Here is a 16,725-nt window from a genome sequence, read left to right as displayed (position 1 = left end):
ACGCTGGGACTACCACGCGAGTCAGGTAAAAAAAGTTAATATAGAATTAAACAGACTCATCCCAGCTCATTGTTAATCTGGATTTGTAGGCCTAATGTTTTACACGCTGCACATCTGAGACAACATTCAAAAATGCATGTTTTGCTCAGTCAGCCAGTGCCTGACTGGCTCCATGGAGTTGTATACAAACAGTAGCCTACCCCATCCTCCACTCACCATTGTTACAAGGACAGCCCTTCATCAGCTGCTATAGCTAGACTGGATATGATATGAACTGATATGACCACATCAAACAGAGATCAGTGAGTCACTGCACTGCCTCTCCACTTTGTGTGTGTGTGTGTGTGTGTGTGTGTGTGTGTGTGTGTGTGTGTGCGCGCGGGCGCGCGCTGTGAGTGTGCGTGCGTGCGTGCGTGTGTGTGTGTGTGTGTGTGTGTGTGTGAGACACTTGCCAAAACACTCCAGTCTTTGCCAGGAGTCTCCTGCATGAGTGTGTAGGTGTGTTGTAACTTGGGGGAATACATTATTGAGCGGGTCCACTATCAGTGGTGTGTGTGTGTGTGTGTGTGTGTGTGTGTGTGTGTGTGTGTGTGTGTGTGTGTGTGTGTGTGTGTGTGTGTGTGTGTGTGTGTGTGTGTGTGTGTGTGTGTGTGTGTGTGTGTGTGTGTGTACTGTGTAACAGGCTGGATCATTTATAAAAGAAACAACCTTTATTGTTCCCATGTTCTATTGTGTCATGTGGTAATAGAACATAATTATGTTCTATTACATATTTATGTTCTATTACCACATGACACAATAGAACATAATGGGAACAATAAAGGTTGTTTCTTAATATGATATTCAGCCTGTTACATGTGCATTCACATGAAACATGTAACAGGAAAATAGCCTGTCAGTCACCAGGTGGACAATGTCATCACAAAAACAGACTAGCCTAAAGTACTCACATTTCTTACAAGTAGTATCAATACTCCAATGTAGAAATACTCTGTTACTGTTACAATTAAAAGTCAGGAATTCAACATTTACTTGAGTAAAAGTACAAAAGTATTGGTATCAATATGTACTTAAAGTACCAAAAGTAGAACGGGTGCAAATGCCTCTGAGATGTAGTGGAGTAGAAGTAAAAGCACTGAAAATTGGAAATGCTCCAGTATAGTAAAAAATACCTCACAATTGTACTTAGTACAAAAGTACTGTACTTGAGTAAAATGTACTTGCTTACTTTATTTTGCACAATAAGGGTGCACACACACCAAAGTACCTATGAGAGTGGATTCCCCTTTCCGCCAATGCATTTCAATGAGACTGGTGCAAAAAAGGCTCCATTCTCATTGAAATGCATTGGCGGAATGGGGATTCCACTCTCATAGGTACTTTGGTCAGGTGTGGGTGCAGCCTAACAAGGGGGCATGACAGAAAACAAACAGTTGTGTTGATACTGTAGGCCAGGGTTCCCAAATAGGCGGCCCGCGGGCCATTTGCGGCCCACGGGGGGCTACTGTCTGGCCCCCACCAATCCCAGTAATAATGGTGGTAAAAGAGCAGAAACAACACTAGTATATTGTGGAAACCTTGTATCTCCAAATGTGTACGTTCTTTCGCAGTAGTAAAGCCCTGCTTCATCATACAAGGCTGTCGCACAAAAGTAGTGAAAACAGCAGATCTACAAGCACACAACGCCTCGCGGTGCGAGGCGTTGTGTGCTTGTAGATCGGCTGTTTTCACTAGTTTAAATCATTTTTAAAATGATAAATGCAAAACGAACGGTTTTGGACATACACGATTTTCACCCGACAACGACGATATCTGAACTGTCACTGGAGTAGTGGGAACGCCACCGTCGCCCCCTGCAATGTTGTGGCCCTCGGCTTGGTACCCAGGACATAATTCGGCCCTTGGGGAAAACTAATTGGGGAACCCTGGTGTAGGCACTTAATCTGCCTTGACAAACAGTCCCAAAGTATTGCTGATCAGAGGAATAATATTTGGCACACAATGCACAGCAGTAGAAATGCTGGAGTTTGACATCACAGCTGTCCGAGTTGGTTTGACAACAAAACAACTTTTGAATTACCAAGTAATTGCCAACTTGCCAAAGGATCAAAGTATTATTATAATAAATACCACCCAGCCACTTCTGGCTATGTCAATAGTATGTCAATATGACCTTCTGTGCTAGATTAGCACCAGAAATCATATCCAAGTTTGAATGTGTTTGAACAAAATCAGTTTACATTTAATTGGCAACGGGGAATGGCTTCAAGTTATTTTATAATTTCGTTCTTTGGGTTCAAGTTTTGCAAGACAGTTGATTAGTATTTGTAATCTTCAATCCTCAAAAATAGTTGGGATTGATTATTTGAATTCCATAAGGGTTTATTTTCAAACCGCAACCACAACCTTTTAACATTGTTTAATACAATCAGATCAGACTTTTCTGTTGTGGATGTATGGGCTGGTTGGTATTGCATTTTCAATATATTCATGGGTTGGTATTGCAACTCTAGATTCCAGATAATAGAAATAGGATCTAAGAGCAGTACAATGATCCATGCTATGCTGCTGTTCTCAAGTCAGTACACAGCAAAATCCTGAATGTTTATTTTTGCTCTAAAGAAAAGTTAAATTGCAGTTTGGTGGTCAAATGTCAGGGTTGGCGATGAGCCACTCAGCTTAGATATAGTGGTACACACTTCCATGTTCATAAGCCTCATAATATAGCAGATGACATTTACGTTTACTGTAAAACAGGCTCAGCTGCCTTTAGTTTGCTGGGTGCCGCACTTGGCAGAACTCTTGTTGTTGTATATAGTTTATATACAGTATCAGCAACCAAACATCCCTGACATGACAGATGGAGAACATTCAGATGCATTTGTTTAGAGTTTAGTGCTGATGTTTACAACCTTGTCATCAGGGACGTCTGGGCCCCTGATTCAGCCCTGGAAAAAGAGTTGTAGAGGCCCTCATTGCGCACTATAGAGGGAGATCTCTCTCTATAGCGCTGCTGCTACTCAAAGATTTGCCATTTCAGATCATGACAAGTGACAAGCCAGTGGGCCAATTACATGAGTTATATTTCTTCATTGTCGGGTGGAAACCTTGTATGTCCAAAACCATTTTAAAAATGATCTACAAGCACACAACGCCTCGCGGTGCAAGGCGTTGTGTGCTTGTAGATCTGCTGTTTTCACTACTTTTGTGCGACGGCCTTGTATGGTGAAGCAGGGCTTTGCTTTGCGAAAAAATTTACAAATTTGAAACTTGGAGATACAAGGTTTCTGCCCGACAGTGACAATTTACTTTGTTGGCCGGCCAGCCCCCAAAATGTAACGAAGGCCGACATTTTGTTTAGATTTATTTCCTAATGGCCGGCCTGGAATGAACCGGCCGTTCGGGAGTTGTCCCGCTTTTCCCAATGGCCAGCACGTCCCTGAATGGCTTGATAACAGCTGAGTATTTTCTGTCCCCCACCATATTTCCCTCACAGAGAATCTTCTCCAAGAGCTGCTGCAGTATGAGGTGGTTCACCCCACTAGAGTCGATGCCAAAGGCCACTTCCTGTCCAACTTCCTGTCCCACCACACTAGCCGCGTACAGCGGCGGGAAGCCTCGGGTGACCCGGGCAACTCGGAGGAGCGCGTCTTCTACCGGATGCAGCACGGTGTCCAGGACTTGCATTTTAACCTCACCCTCAACCCACACCTGCTGGCTCCAGGCTTTGTGATCGAGAGGAGGTACGGTGGTGGCCTGGACGGGGTCAGGATTAACAGCCCGGGTTCCTCCCAGTGCCACTTCCTAGGCGAAGTTTGGGACCGAGCCACTGTGCAAGGCGGAGCGGCCATAAGCACCTGTGAAGGACTGGTGAGTGGGCAAAGTGCAAAGTATATGAACCCCATTTCTTAATGTATGTTTTATTCAATTCAAACTTTATTCCAGATACACAGGGGTCCATTAGAGCAGTGGTTCTCAACCTGTGGGTTGAGAGGGGGGTCCCCAAATTATTTTGGGGGGTCTCCAGATGATTACCAAAATGTGCAACATTGTTTTCTCACTCAACAGTAAACAAACCAACATCAAGTTTAAGTGTATAGACTAGAGGGTATCTGCACATTTATTAAGTGACAATTGAAGGATTTTTTAATACATCTAAAATGACAAATTAAACATGGGCCAAATTGTCAAATATTAGAGGCAGAAATTGTGAAAATAGCAGATCTACATGCTCACAACGCCTCGCAACCGTGTTATACAAAATGTAATGTCTCAACTCTTAGTGCTCGTCAGGGTGGGGGGTCCCCAGTTAAAATATGATTATTTTGGGGGTCACGGCCAGAAAAGGTTGAGGACCACTGCATTAGAGTATACAAATCATTTACAGCACACAAACAAATTAACAATAATAATACAAAAAAAATCAAATAATCATAAATGCTGACTCTCCAGTGTTTACACAGCCTGGACGAGTAGCAGAGACATAGCCTGATTTCAGACTCTACGCTGGAGCTTGAGTCTGAAGTTGTCCCCATTCTATTTGATTGAAAAGGGGAGGGGATTTAAAATTTGAAATTCCCAATCACAAGAGATCTGGTAGGAGGGGTTGTGTTTGACTTTTGCACACAAAACATTCCCTCCTCCCCCTCCCCTCAATGACATGCACCAAACAGGTCATTGTCTTTGATGTTTCATTGATTAGAGAGAATCACTAACGAGCTATCGACACTTGTAATTGTAGCTCTTTTGAAGTTCAAAGGAGGCAATTAAGAACTCTGGTGAGCCACACCTCCCTCCACTGTTTTTGTTGATTTTCGAAAGTTAGACGCACCCCTCCTCCGTATTGCATTGATTTCATTGGTCGGTTTCGTTCGGTTTTGGTAGAAAGAGACGCGTCATATGACAAAACCAGACCAAGAGAAGCAGTTCACTCAGAGAGTGGGCGGGTCTATTGGCTGGAGCCAGGCTAGCAGAGACAGCTCTTCCCAGGATTGACTGTATCAGGCGAGACATGAATCCATACATAGAGTGCCTTAAGATAGCCTCACATGTGTGGATTCCACACATTACAAACAAGTGACTGGCACTATGCCCTTTCTAGGGACCATATGTAGAATCCTCAGGGCATCATAGGCCACTTTAAGCCTCCGCATGCTACCTTTTCTTTTACAGTATGTGCAGATTGTGCACCACAAGAAAGCTGTATAGTGCTTTAACACATGCACACTTGACAGGACCTGAACACATACTGAACCTGTGAAACATGTTATTCTTATGGCTGTTTTGACAATAATTTTACTATTATAACATTTGCAGACATGCATGCCATGTCTAATGCTTTATGAACATAACTGATGCATTATAATCTACTTGTAACACTGTATAATTAATTATAGTTATGACAACTCATAAATACTCATAAATGCGTTATAACAATATTCATATGACACGTTATAAAGCATTTTATATTGACTTACAAGGTCATGTATAAAGCCATTAACACTGTCTAATTACAGGTGTAAGCACTCATAAGTACTCATAATGCAGTCATAACACATTTTATAATGAATTATAAGGTCAAGTATCGTAATACTCCCATAATTTCCTCTCACTCACAGACCTTTACGTTTAGCCAGGATCATAGATTATATTATAATTCTCATAGCTGTAACACATTATAATAATTAGTGTGGTTACTGGTTGCCATAGACCAGACTCACCAGAGGTTTTCAAAGTGGGTGACGGGGCACCCTGGGGTGCCGCGACGGCAGTCCAGGGGTGCCGCGAGATAATTTGATAATATTTGGAATTTATCTGGACACTTGAAAAAATATTTAGTATCATTTAAAGCTTGAAGTACAAAGTTATTTTCAGTCAGTTCTAACTAAAACGGCTGTTATCTCAACGTTTTCCTCGCAACATAATCACTAAAATATCGTAACTGTCAGGCAGAAACCTCTGTTGCACAAAACTAGTGAAAACAGACGATCGGCTGTTTTCACTATTTTAGTACATTTTATAGATGACAAATGCAAAACGAACGGTTTTGGACATACAAGGTTTCCACAGACAACGACGATATGCTATAAATAGGCCTATAAGTTGCTGGGAGTGAAAATTATAATGTAGGGGTGCCTCGGATTAAAAAAATATTCATGGGGTGCCCTGAGACAAAAACGTTTGGGAACACACTTTATCAGTCCAATCAGACAGGATTGGTCATGCTTCACAACATCACAATTTATAATATAAATGTTAAGACGGAATTCATTCCCCAGTGGATTCCACATCCACGTCAGTGCAACCAGGGGCGTCACAAGGGGGGGAAAGTGGGACTGAGTTACTAGGGTCCAATGTGGAGGGGCCTTAATTATTTTATACTTTAGCTATTGAAAAATAGCAGATATGCAAGCTTGCAGCGCAGCACTCGGTGCCGCGCTGCCTGTAGATCTGCTATTTTTGAAAAGTCGTGAAAATGTGTGCAAATCTTTGAATATATGTATTTTTCAAGCGAACATTTGTAACTCAAAATCTTGCTTCTGGGGGGTCCCTGGAACTAAATATTTTGAGATGCGGGTCCGTCTCCAAATACATGTCATTTTGGGGGTCCTTCACATGAAAAGGTTTGAGCACCACTGACATAGAAACATAGGTTTTTCAAAAAACCTTAGAAGGATTTGAAATATTCAAGATCTACAAGCTTGCGCTGTGAGCTCGTATATCTGCTATTATAATAATGCGTTCCCAGTCTAACTGGGTTAAACAGTGAATTGTCCCGCAGTGAATCCTTGTACCCAGGGCCCAGAATTTGGACACTCTTGAGTGCAACCACACTTTCCCCCCCCCAGAATTGCACGTTTCTAGTCACAATAATGCATTATAATCACTGTTATAATGCATTATAGTGTGATTTATTTATAAGTGGTCAATGTATGCTTAGTTTAAAGGTAGGGTAAGGGGAATGTTTGTGTTAAAATAAGAGTTAAATAGCTCTATATTCGGATATAGTGTTTGTTCAGTCTACCTGTCTCTCCAGCTCTTTGGTAAAAAGAAGATGTATTTTCAAGTCAGGATATACCTTTAATTGCCAATCTGTAGAACTCACACAGGATTCAAGATTAGGGATGGGACGATACGCGATATTATCGTTTATCGTGATAAAAAAACACTCACGATAATCGTATCGTGGAGATTTCATATATCGTGATATCGGCCTCCGTCATGCACTGGGATCAATTCACCTTTTATTTGACGAGCTGCATATCCGGTACCACTTAAACCCTCTAGAATTGGTAAAAGGTACTTATAATATACGTACTTGATACAGTCTTTTTTTCACTCTCTATCAAATGTCTTTGCCAAAAAATAGCCGATCTACAAGCTCACAACGCGTCGCAAGGCGACGCGTTGTGAGCTTGTAGATCTGCTATTTTTTGGCAAATGTTATGCCTCAGGATAATGGATTTGGATTATCGCGATAATATCGTAAATCGCGATTTCTTTGGTCACAATAATCGTGATGTGAAATTTTCATATCGTCCCATCCCTATTCAGGATAAACAAGCATTTGGAAGTGATGACACAAAATGAATTAGCAGACATAATTGGAACTTGGAACACTATAAAAATGAAGCTGATACATGGGTACTCTTTCCTGATTGGCTAAAATGTGCAAACCATCTGAAAATATATTTTTGTGTTTATTAAAGAGCTGGACAAACACTCTATAGAAATGATTACTATCACAACGTAGAGCTTTGACAACAATACACGTTTTGTTTACATGGGTTGCATACTGTGCAGATGCATTAGACCAGTGGTTCCCGAACCTTTCACGTCGAGACCCGAAAGAGAGATTAGACGTTTGCCCAGGACCCAAACTAATGAAAACAGCAGATCTACACGCACACAACGTGTCGTTTCACGCCGCGTTGCAAGCTTGTAGATCAGCTACTAATTCTTCTTACTTTTCAAATACCGGTATACATATATTTCTAACTGTTGGAAAAGAAAATGGGATTTTTACTCGAGTCGTGACCCATAAAGATCCGTCCGTGACCAACAAATGGGTCCAGACCCACTGTTTGGGGATCAGTGCATTAGACAATATCCAAATACTGTATTAGCTATATTTAATTTTTTGCTGCATTACGGGCTAATAAATGTTAATTGCAAAGGCACAGGTCTCCTCATCAGGGGTCATCATCACCATGCTGGCTTGTGGTGGACATTTGTGTCAAAATTCCATTTTTGCCACGGACATACAAAATGGGTGAACAATTGGTAGGCACACGAGGAAGGATCAATGGCACAGAAAAACAGGTTTTATTTCTCAAAAGTCGGCAACAGAGTCTTATGCACACCTGATCAAAGCTTAGCGATGGGTGTGTAGGCGGGGGTCAACATCATTTCAAACATGCACAAGAAGTACATAGGGCCCGCACACCATCTTCAACTTTCTTCAAATTTAATGCAACGTTTTGGTCAAAGACCTTCTTCAGGCATCTGCTGACAGGTAGTAGCAGCACAGCTATATACACACACAGAGTTCTATCACACCAAATCACTGATAGGGATGAGCCACCCAACAGGTGGTAATCATTAGACTAATTCTATCTTGTCATCACTGTCAGTAGCTACACAATACTTATATTCCATCCCAGTGAATGGCAATGAAGTTCTACTAAACAGTGAATCACAGTGTATGTCAAACTATACAATATACAAAAACAACATTATTACACCTCAAAATATACACAATAAGAATACAAAATAATAAAAATTACAGCAGAGAAATCTTTCAATTGTACAGAAAACACTCAATTCACTGTTCAGGCAGGATATTTGTCCTAGTGCCTGATTAAGAGAGAATGAAAAAACAACAAAGGTTAAGATACATTACAGCATCACATTAAGTAAAAATTCATCGTTAAGTCCCTTTGGTGCAAGAGTTTGTAGGTGGTGTATCCAGAACGCTTCGCGTCGTTTCAAAAGTACATCCAGGTTTCCACCCCTCTTAGGGAGGCAGACCTGTTCAATGCCTATAAAGCGAAAGGTCGACACATCATGTTTGCAATCATTGAAGTGAACAGCGACGGGATAGTCCCGATTGTTCCTTCGAATAGAGCTTTTATGCTCGCTCATTCTCTGTTTTAGTTGTCTAGACGTTTTGCCTACATTTTTCAAAAGTCGAAGCAGACAAGAAGACCTGTCTATGTCATCACACAGCACGTTTCTGTTCACAGGAAATAATTAAGAATCTGAATGGGCTATTTTTTTATATAAAAATACACAACAATTATTTATTTTCAATTTTTTTTGGCATCTAGTGTTAGGAATGCCCATATGATTACCACGGATAAGCTCTAAAAGTGTGAAAAACATATTTTTCATTTCTGGGGGAAAAGGGGTCAAGATCCAAAGGGCAGTCAGCGAGGCAGAGGTACCGGTTGGGGCTCAAAACGTAGTCAAGGAGAACAAACAGAGGTCAGTCAGTTAAAACTCTAACTTGGCAAGAAGCAATGATTGAGCAATCTCTCTCGAGACAGAGTCAATGATGGATATGCCATTGAAGAGAGATAGACAGAGTGGCCGTCGTCCTTTCTTTGATGATGGGTTCCCAGATTGATGATTGAGTGCTACCTACTGTATGGGTAGGGTACAAAACAATCTGGCAAGAAATGGAAGGAGACAGGCTTAAATACTGTGGGCTTGATTGCAAGGTGAATGGATGCAGGTGGTCACACCGTATACTCTGTAGTGTATACTCTGACTCTCAGAGTTACGGGGATCCATGCAAATAAAACATTTGAGAACCATTAGTACAAGGGGACTCATAATATGCTGTAGTCTAGTGTCATAGTAAATCAGTGTCATATTGTACAATGTACATATTCTGAAGGAAACCTGGAGACTGACATTCAGTAATTGCTTTGGGTCTTCTGATCAAAATAAGAATGATAATGGTGCCCGGGTCGACGTCGGGATCAGGATTCAAACCCACGACACGCCTTTGCTGCCTGTCATTCCCCACCTCTCTCCCCATATCCCGTCAGTCTACTGTCCTATCAAAGGCATACAAAGCCAGTTAAAAAGAAGATATAAATATATATATGTGTGTGTGTGTGTGTGTTTGTGTGTGTGTGTGTGTGTGTGTGTGTGTGTGTGTGTGTGTGTGTGTGTGTGTGTGTGTGTGTGTGTGTGTGTGTGTGTGTGTGTGTGTGTGTGTGTGTGTGTGTGTGTGTGTGTGTGTGTGTGTGTGTGTGTGTGTGTGTGTGTGTGTGTTGTGTAAAGAAAGAAAATCTAAAAAATGTCCACGGACAAGAACAAATCTTTGCACATTTGTCCGTGCACAGACAAATACATGACCCCTGCTCCCCACTTAACAGTGCAAAGAGTTTAAAATGTTCAACGGTTGGGCGGAGGTTGCAATCAATTTAAATCTGACTTTGTTGGGGGCAGAGGCTCTGGATCAGTGGGAAGAAGTGACCTTCTCAGTCACAACAAAAGGCACATGGCATTTCAACAGAACTGAGCGTGACCTGGAGACTGGGGAAGAGAAGTCCTCATTCAGTTTTTGAATGAGAAGGAGGCGTATTCAACCTAAAATGGGATGTCTAGTTAAGAAATGGCTTTGTGCTGTGCAGAAGTGGGTACTGGTGGCTGATAAATGGTAAATGGTGCATTTATATAGCGCTTTATCCAAGGCGCTTTGCATAGATTGTGCATTACATTCACCCATTCACACACACATTCACCGATGGCGGAGGAAACCATGCAAGGCACCAACCTACTCACCGGGAGCAATAGGGGTTCAGAGTTTTGCTCAAGGACTCTTCGACATTAACTCAGGGGGAGACCGGATTTGAACTGGGAACCCTTCGGGAACCTTTCGTGCTCTAATGTCGGTTTCTCAACCCCTGAGCTACGCCGCCCCCTGGCCGCTGATACCAGAAGTGTGTTTTTTTCTCGTAGATCGGCTGTTTTCACTAGTTTAAATATTTTTTTTAAATGATAAATACAAAACAAACGGTTTTGGATATACAAGGTTTCCACCCGACAACAACGAAATATAACTCATGTAATTGGCCCACTGGCTTGTCACTTGTCATGATCTGAAATGGCAAATCTTTGAGTAGCAGCAGCACTATAGAGAGAGATCTCTCTCTATAGCGCGCAATAAGGGCCTCTCCAACTCTTTTTCCCGGGCTGAATCAGGGGCCCAGCACTTCCCTGGTGCCAAGATACTGTACGTGCAGTAGCCTAAGAAAAGAGCAGAACCTACACTTTCCATATAGCCCTGAGACTCAAGAGTGAGTAGACGGACATTGTGCCATCTTATGAGTTTGTGAGGACCACATGGATTAAAGTTCTCAGTCGCCACAACGTCATTTGGATTCCATTCATGCTTTCATAGGCTATTTTCTGTTATTCAGTAAAGAATTACCGTAAAAAGTCTTATTGGGATGTTCCTTTTAGGCAGGGTGTTTAACTGTACTTGTACTGTACTACATTTCAATTGTATTGACTATACTTGTACTGTTCTCCATCACTGTTTAAAAATGGCATCAGTCCAATCCTCCCAAAGCTCACACCCAAATTTGAAATAATAATATAATGAATAATTGTACTTTCGTGTCTGCCTCTCACAGCCCATCCTTTACGGGACACAATTTAAAGATAACAGTATATCCAGAATGAATATATTATACAGTACATAAGGCTCTGCAGTTGTGGGGCATGTGCCATTGCATAGTAGTACATACTAATACTCCTCTGTTTCCCACAGGGCAGGAAAATGATCACAGAGTAAATACAGTTACAAAATGTGTTTATGGTTGTGACGTTATGTAATACTCCATTAAAAGCTTGTTGGAGTTCGGAGGGTTCAGCATTATCCTTAGGAGGAAAAACTGCCTGCCACATGATTTAGATTGGTTGAACCATCACTGGAAGGAGTACTCAGGAAACGGTAGCTAGGGAGGCATCCATGCATGCGCCCGGCCTTTGTAAGTTTACAACTTTCTAGTGAGGAGGATTACATAAGAAAGAACATAAATCCCCTTGGGAGATGAAGCGGGGACCCCCACTACACTCATAGATTTCATAAATAGCCTCATAGACTTGTTTGACAGCACTGCCAGTGTGTAGTGTTGTGTTGGAATCAAGTTAATTTGTATTTTAAGACATTTAACCATATAAAAACTCTCAATACTTAGCAAACTCGTACTTGGTCTGATCTTGTCCCCCCTTTACAACACTCCTCTTTGCCGAAAATGATTGATTGATTGATTGATTGAAGAATGAATTAGAATTTGCAATAGGAGAAAGTACAGTTTCATAACAGCATAAATCAATTACAAAGCAGAACAATGGGGGGAAAAGGGGTGGGGGGGGGGGGGGGGACATGGAGTCTTTCTTTCCCTAATTGAGTAAAAGATTATATGTATCAGTTCTAATAATTAATAAAACAGTAATAATGTCCTATCAGTTTCATGTCAAGGGCTGTCTATGTATGTCTACATTACAGTATTGTGTCCGCTGCACCAACCATCCACCCTGCCCCTACTTTATGGCTAAGTAAGGGATGGTCAACGATAAGCTATGAAGTAATCACACAACTATTGTATGATGGATGTACTGTATGGAGCTTTAAGGCTAATTTATCCTGCCGTTGACACTAGTTGTGCGATCAGCCTTTACCGTTTTGTCAAGAGATTTAGCATCACCTGGAAGAAGGGTCAGTAGTTTCTGCAGACATAGCATACAGCACCTTTACAGTATATGTAACAGCATACGGCAGGGTTCCCCAATAGGCGGCCCGCGGGCCATTTGCGGCCCGCGGGGGGCTACTGTCTGGCCCCCACCAACCCCAGTAATAATGGTGGTATAAGTGCGGCACTAGTATATCGTCATTGTCGGGTGGAAACCGTTCGTTTTGTATTTATCATCTAAAAAATTTACTAAACTAGTGAAGCTAGTGAAAATAGCCGATCTACAAGCACACTGTGTGCTTGTAGATCTGCTGTTTTCACTAGTTTTGTGTGACGATCTTGTATGATGAAGCAGGGCTTTGCTTTACCTAAAAACATACACATTTGAAACTTGGAGATACAAGGTTTCTGCCCGACAGTGACGATATCTGAACTGTCTCTGGAGTAGCGGAAACGCCATCGTCGCCCCTTGCAAAGTTGTGGCCCTCGGCTTGGTACCCTAGACATAATTCAGACCTTGGGGAAAGCTATTTGGGGAACCCTGGCATAGGGTATCAGTTTTTGTATGCCATTTGATAAACAGATAACCACTACCATCGATTTCATACTCGCAGTTCCTATCATGTGTTGACTCTCATGAAGATGCACTTGCCATCGAAATGTCAATTGCATTCTGCACTCTGTCAATACAAAGGCATTTAAATGTCAGTCAGAGATCAAGATGCCCCAGTCAGTGCTTTATTTCTCTTGTTTGCTGCGGTGTGACCTGCATGCCTGATATTAGGGCATTCACCAAATATTCGAATATTCGAATATCAAAGGCACTATTCGACGTTGTTCACTGAAGTCGAATATTCTCTTTTTTTTCTTCTTTTTTTTTTCTCTTTAAAAAATATATAGTTTATAAAGCTTGGCTAGATAGGAAGTCATAAGAATGAGTTGTCAATGCCCCTAGTGGATGAATTTGTTAATGCTCTATACCAGGGGTTCTCAAACCTTTTTAGGCTGTGACCCCCAAAATAAACATATTTGAACTGGGGACCCCCACCCTGACAAGCACTTGGAATTGTGGGTATTACATTTAATGTGACTCTGTTCCGCAGATAAATATTGTGAAAATAGCCGATCTACATGCTCACAACGCCTCGCTGTGAGCATGTAGATCGGCTATTTTCACAATGTTCGCCTCTTGCTTACTTAATATTTGACAGTTTGGCCAGTCCTGTCGAATATTCGACTATTCGAATACTTTGAGGTCGAATAATTCGAATACTAAAAATCAATATTCGTGAATGCCCTACCTGATATGTAGTTGGATTTCCTTTCTACTCTCATGTGTTCTTCAGTCCCCTGCCTAATCACCATCTTCTTCTTCATCCTCCTCCCTGTCATCTTGTTGGTTCTCTTCAGTCATTTTTCTCATCACATTTCTGCAGTGGTGTGAAGTAACTAAGTACATTTATTTTTTTTAGTGAGTATTTCAAATTTTCAGTACTTTTACTTCTACTCCATCTCAGAGGCAAATATTGTTTTTAGTTTTTTTACTTCATTATTTGAAAGCCCTTGTTACTTTTACTTACCGTAGATTTTGATTATTATTACAAATCATACATTAACCAATTTGAAAATAGCCGATCTACAAGCTCACCCATACATTTGAAAACCTTTGCATAATGAGTACCGTAATTGCTGGACTATAAGCCGCATCTGAATATAAGCCGCACGAGCTAAATTTAGAACAAAAAACTAATGTTTACATATAATATGTAAAGCCGCACTTGACTATAAGCCGCAGGTGTCGTTCCTGTTTCCTGCTAGAGCGCCCTTGGTGGCCGTTAGCTGTAAAAATCTATATATAAATCCTTGTTAAAGACCATTGTAAAACTAACTAACTGGCCGTTAGCTGTAAAAATCTCTATATAAGCCGCACCGTTGTATAAGCCGCAGGGTTCAAAACATGGGAAAAAAGCCGCGGCTTATAGTCCGGCAATTACGGGTACTTTCTATGTTGGTACACTAAGTACATTTATCCGGACTTGTACTTGTAACATTATTTACTTGTAAGTATTTTTACGTTGCGGTATTGATACTTTTACTTTACTAAAAGGAGCTATAGTCAACTTCTTCTTGAAAAACGGGTGCTAAAATAAAAATAATGTTGTCGGACCGACACTTTGTTTACATTCTAGTCTATTCAGACTAGGATGTAAACAAAGTGTCGGTCCGACAATGGCCGCAATGATTATTTTATCATTATTTTACGCTTTTTGTGGTCATGTTTGAATTGAAACACATATATAAAGCTTGTTTTTTTATAAAATATTTTCAAAACATTATTTTTATTTTAGCATCCGTTTTTCAAGAAAAAGTTGACTATAGCTCCTTTAACTTTTTTGAAGTAAAAAATGGGAGCACCTTTTTTGAGAGAGAAACATATTGTTGTGTGTAAGCCCTACACCTCCACTCTGCAGACAGGACTGTTCAGACTGGCTGCTGAAGAGTTCTTCATTCGGCCGTTGGAGCCTTCCAGTGACCGGTCCGCTGCACCTCAGGCCCACGCCATCTACAAGCGCCATGCTTCGCCCTCATGGAGACCCACAGCACAGCCCATCTCCGAAAAACAAGCTGTAAACGGTACCTGTGGAGTCAAAGGTAACTCCCAACCCCACACGCACACACGCGCGCTAGTGGTGCGCGGATAGGCTTTTGAGTTCATCCGAATCCATCCGCGCAAATTAATTATCCGCCCGTTATCCAACCGCATTAATTATATTATCCAATTTATATATCCGCATCCATCCTCATCCGCATTTTCCATATGTCAAGTATTATTGTTTTCTGGCCTATTCCAAGAAATGCATTGATTTAGCCTACGAATGTCAGTTCGTCTTTTCTGTGCTGCGTTGCGCTGATACAGTCAGACAGACAGACAGACAGACAGACAGACAGACAGACAGACAGACAGGCACACACAGAGAGAGAGAGAGAGAGAGAGAGAGAGAGAGAGAAGCACACACAAAGCTTGTTAGTGGGAAGTTTAACTTACCTATACTTTGCATTATGCGCGAGGGATCTACAGTATGAAAGAGATTCAACTTTTTTGCAGCGCAACCATAGAGGTAATGAGCGCGACGAGGCATGCCGTGATGCCGATCCAATGCCTTTAATTGGTCGCAGCTGTATCGTTTTATTGTGGACTGGACATTGCCTCATGAAGAATTAACAAATTATACAAAGTAACACACACTCTCTCACACAGACACAGGCATTCAGAGATGTAGCCTTTGTATTGATAGATATATATTTATCATTTATTTCCTGCATTATTTCATCCGCGGTTATCCAAAATTAATTCATAGTTATATTTGATTGATCCAAATCCGCCCACATCGCGGATCACCGCGGTGCACCGCGGCTAAAACCGCCATCCGCGCATCACTAGCGTGCGCACGCACACACCGCACACACCGCTCATACACGCACGCACGCACGCACGCACACACGCACACACGCACGCACACGCACACTGGTGCTGTAGCACGCTGGTGCCTCTGTGCACATCGCTGTACTCTCCTCTCTCTGTGGACAACAGCCAAGGACTCTTAGTGCTGGTGGTTCTTCAGGAGGGTTTTAATGTGGTCCTTGTACCGCTTTTTCTGGCCCCCAGCAGACCTTTGACCATCTATTCTCGAAGCTGGCGATAGATTATCTGTCGGGGTAGACGGTGGGCTGGCATAAGGATCACGTGCCCAAACCATCTCAGGTGTTTTTTTGTCCAAGGAGCACTGTAATGTCGGCTGTGTCGGTCCGGTCATGAATTTCAATATAGGGCACCCTGTCTTCCAAAGTCAAACGCAGGAAACCCAGGCAGCGGATTGTGGAAGGCCTCTAGACCAGGGTTCCCCAATTATTTTTCCCCAAGGGCCGAATCATGTCTAGGGTACCAAGCCGAGGGCCACAACATTGCAGGGGGGCGACGGTGGCGTTCCCGCTACTCCAGCGACTGCGACAG

General features: G+C 42.0%; 1 protein-coding gene across 1 annotated transcript in view; it reads left to right on the top strand.

Moving 5' to 3' along the window:
* Nucleotides 1-2,017: 2,017 nt before the first annotated feature.
* The window catches only part of adamts7 (a disintegrin-like and metallopeptidase (reprolysin type) with thrombospondin type 1 motif, 7), a gene marked incomplete at both ends in the record, with an annotated part of 192,011 nt that continues 177,303 nt past the window's right edge, over nucleotides 2,018-16,725 (top strand). Inside the window, 3 exons of the mRNA XM_080729396.1 lie at nucleotides 2,018-2,051; nucleotides 3,497-3,870; nucleotides 15,185-15,365. Of these exons, the coding sequence (XP_080585522.1) occupies nucleotides 2,018-2,051; nucleotides 3,497-3,870; nucleotides 15,185-15,365 (589 nt within the window). The remainder of the gene's footprint in view (nucleotides 2,052-3,496; nucleotides 3,871-15,184; nucleotides 15,366-16,725) is intronic.

The sequence above is a fragment of the Nannobrachium achirus genome (assembly GCF_963921795.1).
Source record: "Nannobrachium achirus genome assembly, chromosome: 7".
NCBI lineage: Eukaryota > Metazoa > Chordata > Actinopteri > Myctophiformes > Myctophidae > Nannobrachium > Nannobrachium achirus.
The sequence above is the reverse complement of the archived record's forward strand: the minus strand, read 5'-3'. Positions and strand labels throughout refer to the sequence as shown.